Source organism: Arvicola amphibius, chromosome 5 (assembly GCF_903992535.2).
Source record: "Arvicola amphibius chromosome 5, mArvAmp1.2, whole genome shotgun sequence".
Classification (NCBI taxonomy): domain Eukaryota; kingdom Metazoa; phylum Chordata; class Mammalia; order Rodentia; family Cricetidae; genus Arvicola; species Arvicola amphibius.
The window spans coordinates 109,830,356-109,840,438 of record NC_052051.1 but is presented as its reverse complement, the minus strand read 5'-3'; the positions used below and the strand labels follow the sequence as shown (position 1 = coordinate 109,840,438).

Here is a 10,083-nt window from a genome sequence, read left to right as displayed (position 1 = left end):
TTAGGTTTTGGTTATTGAGGAAGAGGTGCCAAGACCAGGGAAATGTGGGGTGGCTTAGGCTGTTTAGGTTCTGGTAATTAGGGATGCATCTAACCCAAGGTGAATCCAAGTCGACTTTCTGGAACTTACAAGAATTCTTGGAGTTTGTGAAAACGTAAGCTTTAGACAGGCCAGAGGAGGGGAGCCCTTCTCGGGTGCAAACCCCTCTTCTTGAGAAGCCTGAGGCAGCGGGAATCCCATAAAGGGTAGGCTCAGGGCTGACATGCGCACAGGAGCCAGGCCCTCTTCCAGACGCCTTGGACTCATACACAGGCGTCACATTGTGGCACAATGCAATGGCCTTCACAGCCTCATGTACATGGCTGCTTATGGTCCTTCATGATGTGAGCCAGCTATGCCAAGAATGACCTCAAGTGCAAAACAGGAAAGGGGGATACCAGAGGCAGGAGAGTGTCCGTCCCAACACAAAAGCATTTAGTTATATGATACCCCTTAAGGACCCGAAGGCCAGAATGTGGACTCAGACTGGAGAGCACCATGAGCCTTCAGCTACGGGAGAGCAGGCTACCCCAGGACGATCAGCCTTGGGAATGGAACTGGGTCACCATTCCCGCCCTGGCAGGACCATAGCTGATGACTACTCAGATTCCTGGGAGTTGACCTCCTTGTCTCGCAAGCACATAGCATCGCATCTCCTCCACTGCCTCACGGATGATGATGACAGCCAGCACAAAGCCCAGTGGAACCCAGTAGGTGTAGAGGGCACCGAGTCTCGTCTCAGGGGTGAAAGCACCCCGTGCGCAGCCTGCAGTTCGCCTGCTTCTTGTGTTGCACTGGCTGCAGTGGGATGCTGTTTCCCAGAGACCTCGCAGCCCTGCGCACCAGCTGCCCATCCAGTGGGAGATAACAATGCGATGGACTGCAGGACTGGGACACAGCGCGCCCTGGTTAGCATCCTCAAGGGAGAAGCAGCCCTGAGGTAGAAGGTAGAGCAACATGAGCCTGGCTCAGAGCTTTAGCCCTCACTCTAAGTCCAGGCAGCAGACAAATGGGTCCAAAGCAGAAGGCTCCCCCACTCCTTTTCTTGGAAGGGATGGAGAAGGAGGTGACAAGGAGCCAGCTCTGAGCAGCGGCCTCATGGCCCTTGAGCTTGGTGCCCCCCATCACACCTTGAAAGGCTCTGGGGACTGCCACACATCTGTCCACTCCTGCATGGTGTTCTGCAGGGCTTGTAACTTCTTTTTGTCCACTTGGACAAAATCTGTCTTCTCATCCGATGTGACAGATGATGTGGATGCCTTGCAGTGAGGACTCGGGGAGCCCGGCTGAAGGTCCAGTGTCACACCACCTCCCGCGGAATCTGTGTGATCTCACACGTAGGCTGTGGCGCAAACTTTAAGGAAGAGTGCCCGCAGAGAAGGTGTGTGTGTGTGTGTGCTTCCTGCATTGGAGCCCTTGCACTTTTGGTATTACCTGCTTATGTTCTAAGGAATGCAGTCTGGTTTCTTCTGGAAGAGAAGATAATATGTTTAAGTTTCCAGAGTCTACTGATAAGACATTGCCATATACAGGAGGATATGATGCTAGTGGGGGTAGATGGGTTAACATTTAAGGCAAAGGGTTTCCAGGTTTAATCCAGTGCTTAGTAAATAAAGAACAAAAGACAAACTTAATTAAGCAATTAAGACAGATTCAGCAAAGATGGGATAAGGATAGAAGAGAGAGATAATGTCTTGAGATTGGTTTGGGGGAAGGTTTGAAAAGAGTTAGAAATATGGAGAAGGAGAAGGAAAGAAGTTCTTCTGCATAGATTGCAGAAATTATAAAAAAACTGTAGACTGTGTGCCTACTAACTACAACCGCTTGCCCTGAACTCAAAATGCCATGAACTCATAGCCTAGATAAAGATTTATTTCGTAACTAATGCCAAACTGTGTCTAACATGGCCAACCGCAGATTCAGACTGGGGACATCTGTCTGATGAAATTCTATTCTCATGTATCTGATATAATGATCCTAAGAATAATCTGTATCACATGAAAAAATAATATATGCTGTTAAGCATTTTTTTCTTCATACAGGATGAGTCTCGTGCCTAGTAAAGATGCATTCAGATGCAATTTCTTTGAGTCTTGTATCTGTTTGTCATTCGCAGACTCCTTACCCACCTATTCCTGAGAACCTGTCCCATTGGTCCCAGTATCCCTGCCGAGCTGGTCCATCGCAGTCCAGGGCTAGGTAATCTACATGGCCAGTGCTCTTCTTCAGAGCCCGGCTATTGGTGCCGCTGGGAACGGGAGATGCAGCTCCCAAGTCTGTGCTGGTGATGCTTTGTGTGGAGATGGGACAGCAGTATCAAGACACCGTGATAGGTGACTTGAAGGGGAACTCATCAATGACTGCATTGTGTCTCAGGTCAAGGGGCATTGGCTGTGCTTTCCCGACAGGAATCTGGTAGGCTGAGAGAAGAGTGGTTGGAACATCCATATTATCCAGTAGGAGGTCTCCAAACTCCTGACACAGGGTGTTGCTGGGTGTCCTGAGGGTATACACATCCTTATTATCTGTCTCGGACACTGTGAGGCTGCCCTTGGTGTGGCTGTGTGAAGCCAGACTACGGGGGAGGTCATAAGTACTGGCTTTGAATTCGGTATTGTGTCGGTTTGGCTTGGGGAAGCTGTAGAAGCCATGGACTTGCCTACTGGCTCTGTTGATAGTGTCTGTTGCCCTGGGTAATTTTTTGTATGGCTGTATTACTCTTCTGCCGGGTTCCCTGAGAGAAGCCAGCATTCCTCACAGTTTCTGTCCTTCGGCTGATACACTGGAGTAGGTGGAAATACTCCTGAGGAGCACTGGTGGACAAGACAGGCTGATGTGGGAAGGGGTGGAGGACTTCCTTTCTCTGAGCAGGTGCTGACTGGAGCTGCTGAACTCAGCGGGAGAAGAGCGGGGACGGTAACTGGCTGAAGAAAGGTTTCTCAGGGAGTCTTTGCTAAGGAAGTCACATATCTGGCAGATGCTGTGCACCCACTTATTCATGGCGGCCTCTGTCTCAGCCACCAGGTAGAAAGTGAGCTCACTGGTCTTGATATCAAACACAAACTATCCTGCAGCGATTTCATGGTGAAAGTCAGGCCTGAAGCCACCTGCTCACAGAAGTTTAGGCTGATGATCCCGCAGGGGTTTCTTGGGGTGTTCATTCTTGTAGTATTCCAGTACGTCCGGGATGTCACTCATCTGGTCTCTCTGCAGTATAAACCGGCGTTTTTCCAGGCATAACACCTCAACTTCTCGGGAGGCGATTTCCTCAGCCATCCGGTGCACATCACATCGCCGCCACCACCCATGTCGCCAGCTGAGTGGGGTCTGCCACCAGCCGGAAAAGCAGCACCTTATTTAGAGCCCTCCCATCTGATGGGCCAGGATGGCTCTGGCGTCTTCTGGGTTTTCTCTGGGGGAGAGGCAGAAAAGCAATCCTCAGGGGTGGGACACTCCCTGGAAACATTATTATCATAGATGGCCGGACATGCCCCAATAACCACTATTGTTTAAAAGAAGGTAGAGGCCACTGCTCAACCCACACGGGGTCCCTAGGTACCCATTGGATTTTTGGCACCAGGGAGCGAGCAGTGGCCCTTAGCATTGGGGGTAAACCTGGAAAAAATCCTGTCTGAATTTCTCATCTCTGTAATTAGGATGGGCAGCTCGTCCTTGTTTAACTTGTAGCACATATTCTTTAGTGTAAAAGGCCTTACGGTCAGTAGTGATATAAGCCTCTGCCTCAGGCTTGACTAAGGAGGCTGGCAATTAGGCCAGAGACCACCAGGGGGCGCACCTCCCCTCGAATGCCATTAGAATCAGTCCAAGGCAGCCAGCTGGTCATCTTCTATGATGTAGACTGTCCACCCACACCAAGTAGAGGTGGCCCCAGGACTAGCTGCCAAGAATGGGGGTCTCCTTTTTTTGATGACCGTGCGATAAGCCCCAATGTTTATCAGGAATTTAAAGGTTTTATTTTCAATTGTTAGGGTCATGTTTGGTCTCAGTCTGGGTATTAAAGGCACTGTCCGGTGTGCTTTGACTGCTCATTTTGCTACAGCCCCTTTCTTGATGTGACTATTTCCTGTGAGCATCATGGATAATTGAGGTGGCGCTATCTCTTCTTAAAGTTCCTTCTACATCCAAATCAATATCTGCCTCAACATTGGAGAGCAAGAAACGTAAATAATGAAAGAAAATTAATGAAGAAATAAAATTCCCTTTATTCATTATTTCTTATGAAAATTGAAAGTTTTCCCTGAAACAATTAAACAATGAATGGATTTAGAGAGGCTTCTAGTTTAAAAGTTAAATACACAAAATTCATTTGAATTTTTGTGTATCATCAAAACATTTACTGTTATTTATAGCTCTTTCAAAATATGAAATAGATAAAAATCTAACAACATTATTCAAGAACTTTATGTAAAAACTACAAAATGAATCAGTTATAATTAAACAATCAGATATTCTATTGGTAAGTTGGAATAAATATTTTTGATTACTCTCACATCAACTATATACACAACTCAATTCTGATAAGATTCCAACAGGTTGTTTAGAAATAAAACTACATCATAAAACATACGCAGAAAGAGAATGTGACTGTAGTAGCTGAAAACAGTTGATAAACATAAAACCAATGTGGAGGACTCTCGGTATCTGGCTCATTAATATGACTTAATATAAAATCAAATTAAAGAAATCATATTAAAGAAGACAATGGGATACTGAAAAGAAGGTAAGACATACACACCAGTGAAATAAATGATCCATAACTAGATCCATGCAGTCTGTTGATTTTCTCCGGGGGCGTTTCCCAGAAAGGGATTATTTTATTTTCACTCTTGTAAAAGATTTACTTATTTAATTACTTATGGTGCTGGAGACTGAACCCAGGACCTTACACACGATAGGGAAGCACTCTGCCACTAAGTTACACCACAGCCCGTAAAAAACATTATCATCATCATCATCATCATCATCATCATCATCATCATTACAAATGGTGCTAGAACAATTAAACTTGAAAAAATACAGACAAGAGATAAGATAGATCAGTGGGCAAAGGTTCTTGTTTCCAAGTCTGATGACCTTGTTCCATCCCCAGAAGCCACATGATGGAAGGAGAAAGAAGTGTGTGTAACAGCTGATGTAAGCTGTGTCTGCAGGCAGGATAATTAGACCTTCAATGATGAGGAGAGATTGGAATGTTGCAGGTCCAGAGCCGAACTACAGTTAATCTCTGGTTGTCTTTAGCCCCCTCTATACCAATTCCGTACCTACTCTGGTATAGGACTTAACATCCTGCAACTAACAGATATAAACAACTGGAATGTATTAAGTTAACAAAACCTTATTCTCCATCCATCAAAGGACTAAGAATGCTATCAGAATAGAGTCATTCAGTTTTTAACATGGCAGCCTCCTTCGTGAGTCGGGCAACGGCGTTTCGTGCACGTGCTGGTCAGCATGTTGCTTTTGTTAGAAAAATTCCTTGGACCGCGGCGTCGAGTGAGCTGAGAGAACATTTTGCTCAGTTTGGCCATATAAAAAGGTGCAATGTACCTTTTGACAGAGAGACTGGCTTTCACAGAGGCATGGGTTGGGCTCAGTTTTCTTCACAGGAAGCACTTCAGAATGCACTACAACAGGAAAATCATATTATTGATGGAGTAAAGATCTATGTTCAAGCTCAGAAACCAAAGGTTTTGCAAGGGACTCAAACATCTGATGAAGAGAAAGACTTCTGAGATGATTATTATACTAACCATTAATAAATATAACTGAGACCTTTTTAAAAAAAAAAAAGAATGCTATCAGATAGCATCTGAAGCCTGTGATGGAGGTTTCTTCACTTAGCTGGAATCCTATTCTTAGATGGTTGCCAGCAATACAGCTGAAAAGTTCTTGATTTATGACTTTTTTGTTGTTGTTCTGTTGCTGGAAAAGCTTCACGAAACTGCCTCCACATTGGAACATGGAATTTGAAGTAACCCAAATAAATCCATGTATTCTGGCCATGTCACTCAAATTTGGTTCTAGAATAATCTCTTCTGCCCTTCGATCTGAGAGCTATGTGTTTGCATCAGCAGTGATAGCCATACAAGAATGCTCCAAAACTCACCTGCTTTTCAGTGGAGGAGTCACCAGGAGGAAGCAAAGTATGGGCTGGACGGACTGAGCCCAGCTTGGTGTATGCTCAATAGATTGCGGTGTGTTCTTTTTGTTAACTTATAAACTGATCGGCCTAGTAGCTCAGACTTCTTTTTTTTTTTTTCGAGACAGGGTTTCTCTGCAGCTTTAGAGCCTGTCCTGGATCTAGCTCTTGTAGACCAGGCTGGTCTCGAACTCACAGAGATCCTCCTGCCTCTGCCTCCCGAGTGCTGGGATTAAAGGCGTGCACCACCACCGCCCGGCAGCTCAGACTTCTTATTAACTTTTATAACTTATATTAGCCCATTTTTCTTGTCGGTACCTTATTCGGTGAGGCAGTCACATCTTGTTTGTTTGGTTGTGTCACGACTGCAGACTGTTCCCAGAATTCTCCTGTTCTCGTTGCCCCGCCTCTACTTCCTGCATGGTCTCCCTGCCAATACTTCCTGCCTGGCTACCAGCCAATCAGCATTTTACTAAATATGTAGAAGAAACAAATGGTTACAGGGTAAAACCAATGTCCCACAGCAATCCCCCACTTTTTTTTAAAGAACAAGAACTCTGAATCTAATAATTTTTGTTAGCTTTTTTCTTGACCATTATCCATAACAACTTGTAACTGCAGATATCTTATTTTGGAGAAGAGGTTTTGCTTTTGTTTCCACAGAAAATAAGAGGCTATGGATTTATTCTGGGCTAAGAAAAATAAGATTTGATCATGGAAGACCCTTGAAATTCTCAAATAAGAGCAGATGGCCCAGATGTCTGAGTTCTACATCCAGAACAGCCTCAAGACAGCTGGCTGAGATAATCAAGCCTAGGATACTCTAGTCATGACTTCATCATAATTCTAAATTTTCTTTAGGTCCCCATAAGATTATCAGCACCCCAATTCAGCAGGAAGTGGTCTGAAAAACTATGACCACATTCCCAAAAAAAATGGACTATGGTTATTTTCCTTTGTTTAGAATATTGGTTGCAGTGTGTTCTTAATGCTTTCTTGGACCACCCTTGATTTGGTTGATGGTCCATTTGTTTATTCTGCATCTGGTTATTAAGGAACCAATTTGGTTTAGCTTTGCTATCAAGGTATTTGGTTTAAGGCATCTATTTGGTTTGCTTCCTCTGGAAACATTTTGGTCTAGGCATTTGGTCTGGTATTTTGTCTCCTTGCCTGCTTTCAGTTCTATTGGAGGCACTGAATTTTCTGACTACTTGTCTTGTTTTCAGCATTTGTTTGCTTTTAATCTTTTGAAGACATTTGGTTGCTGTTTTGGTTTTCTTTGCCTTTAGAGAATTTTGATTTGGTATCACTTGGCCTTTGTCTCCTCAAGTACTTCATTCTGCATTTTTTCGTGGCTTCTGTTTATTGCAAGCTTGAAAGTCTTTGGCTTAAGAATCTTTTTCCTTTCATTTTTTTAAAATTTATTAGATTTAAAAAAAATACCAATCCAAGTTCCCATTCCCTCCCCTCCTCCCATTCCCACCATATACCCTCCCACCCCACCCCCATCTAATCCTCAGAGAGAGTAAGGCACATTGCCTTGTGGAAGGTCCAAGGCCCTCCCTACTATGTCTAGGCTGAGCAAGGTATACATCCAAAGAGAACAGGATCCCAAAAAGTTAGTACATGCAGTAGGGATAAATCCTGGTGCCATTGCCAGTGGCCCTTCAGTCTGCCCCAGCCATGTAACTGTCAACCTCATTCAGAGGAACTAGTTTGGTCCTATGCTTGTTCCTTCCCAGTCTGGCTAGAGTTGGTGAGCTCCCATTAGCTCAGGCAAACTGTTTCAGTGGGTGAACCCATCATGGTCTTGACCTCCTTGCTCATATTCTCATTCTTTCCACTCTTTAACTGGACTTTGGGAGCTCAGTCCAGTGCTCCAATGTGGGTCTCTGCCTCCATCAGTTGCTGGATGAAGGCTCTATGGTAATATTTAAGATATTCATCAGTCTGACTACAGGGAAAGTCAAGATCTGGCCCCTTCTCCTCTATTGCCCAGGATCCTAGGTGAGGTCATCCTTTTGGATTCCTGGGGATTTCTCTATAGCCAGGTTTCTGCTAGCCATATGATGGCTCCCTCAATCAAGATATCTCTCTCCTTGCTCTCATCTCTGTCTTTCCTCCATCTCTACCATTCCATTCCCTCAAGTTCTCCTCTACCCTCCCCCTCTTCTTCTCTTGTACCCTCCCCTTTCCCCCATTCCCATGCTCCCAACCCTGTCAGTCAATCCCGTCCATTTCCAATTTCCAGTTGGGTCTATATATATTTTTCTTTGGGTTCGCCTTATTATTTAGCTTCTCTAAAATCGTAAACTATAGGCTTGATGTCCTTTGTTTATAGCTAGTATCCACTTACGAATGAATACCTACCATATTCATCTTTTTGTATCTGAGTTACCTCACTCAGAATAGTGTTTTTTAATTCCATCCATTTGCATGCATAATTCAAGATGTCATTGTTTTTTACTGCTGAGTAGTACTCTAATGTGTAAATGTGTTACATTTTCTTTACCCATTCTTCGGTTGAGGGACATCTATGTTGTTTCCAGGTTCTGGCTATTACAAATAATGCTGCTGTAAACATAGTTGAACAAATACTTTCTAGTATGATTGAGCATCTTTTGGATATATGCCCAAGAGTGGTATTGCTGGATCCTGAGGAAAGTTGATTCCCATTTTTCTGAGAAACCACCATACTGATTTCTAAAGTGGTTGTACAAGTTTGCATTCCCACCAACAGTGATGAGTGTTCCCCTTACTCCACATCCTCTCCAGCATGAGCTATCATTAGTGTTTTTGATCTTAGTCATTCTGACAGGGGTAAAATGGTATCTCAGAGTTGTTTTGTACTTCCCTGATTGCTAAAGAAGTTGAACATGACCTTAAGTATCTTTCGACCATTTGAGATTCTTCTGTTTAGAATTCTCCGTTTAGTTCTATACCCTATTAGTAATTGGGTTATTTAGAATTTTAATCTCTAATTTCTTGAGTTCTTTATATATTTTGTATATCAGACCTTTGTCTGATGTGGGGTTGGTTGATGATCTTTTTCCATTCAGTTGGCTGCCTTTTTGACTTATTGACTTATTGACTTATTGACTTATTGACTGTGTCTTTTGCTTTACAGAAGCTTTTCAGTTTCAGGAGGTTCCATTTATTTATTGTTGCTCTCAGTGTCTGTGCTACTGGGGTTATATTTAGGAAGTGGTCTCCTGTGCCCATGCATTGAAGACTACTTCCCACTTTCTCTACTATCAGGGTCAGTGTGGTAGGTCTTTAATCTATTTGGACTTGAGTTTTGTGCATGGCAATAGATATGGATCTATTTTCATTCTTCTACCTGTTGACATTCAGTTATGCCAGCACCATTTGCTGACAATACTTTCTTTTTTCCATTGTATAATTTTAGCTTCTTTGTCAAAAATCAGGTGTTCATAGATGTGTGGATCAATATCTGGGTCTTTGATTCGATTCCATTGATCAACCTCTGTGTTTTTATGCCAATACCAAGCTGTTTTCATTACTGTAGCTCTGTAATAGAGCTTGATATCAGGCACAGTGATGCCTCTAGAAGTTCCTTTATTGGCAGGATTTTTTGGCTATTCTGGGTTTCTTGTTTTTCCATATGAAGTTGATTATTGTTCTTTCAAGGTCTGTGAAGAATTGTGCTGGGATTTTGATGGAGATTGTATTGAATCTATGGGATGCTTTTGGTAGGATTGCCATTTTTACTATGTTGATCCTACCTGTCCAAGACCATGGAAGATCTTTCCATTTTCTGGTATCTTCTTCAATTTCTTTTTTCAAAGACTTAGCAAGTCCTTGTCAAATATGTCTTTCACTTCTTTGATTAGTGTTACCCCATGATATTTTATGTTATTTGT

General features: G+C 43.4%; 1 protein-coding gene and 1 pseudogene across 1 annotated transcript; one reads left to right on the top strand and one right to left on the bottom strand.

The window, feature by feature from the left end:
* Positions 1–2,355: 2,355 nt before the first annotated feature.
* LOC119815314 lies at positions 2,356–3,347 on the bottom strand (annotated as a pseudogene).
* A 2,109-nt stretch (positions 3,348–5,456) lies between these two features.
* LOC119815770 (SRA stem-loop-interacting RNA-binding protein, mitochondrial-like) lies at positions 5,457–5,831 on the top strand. Its single transcript, XM_038332062.1, has one exon. The coding sequence runs from the start codon at positions 5,457–5,459 to the stop codon at positions 5,790–5,792; it is 336 nt and encodes a 111-aa protein (XP_038187990.1). The 3' UTR covers positions 5,793–5,831.
* The last annotated feature ends 4,252 nt before the right edge of the window (positions 5,832–10,083 follow it).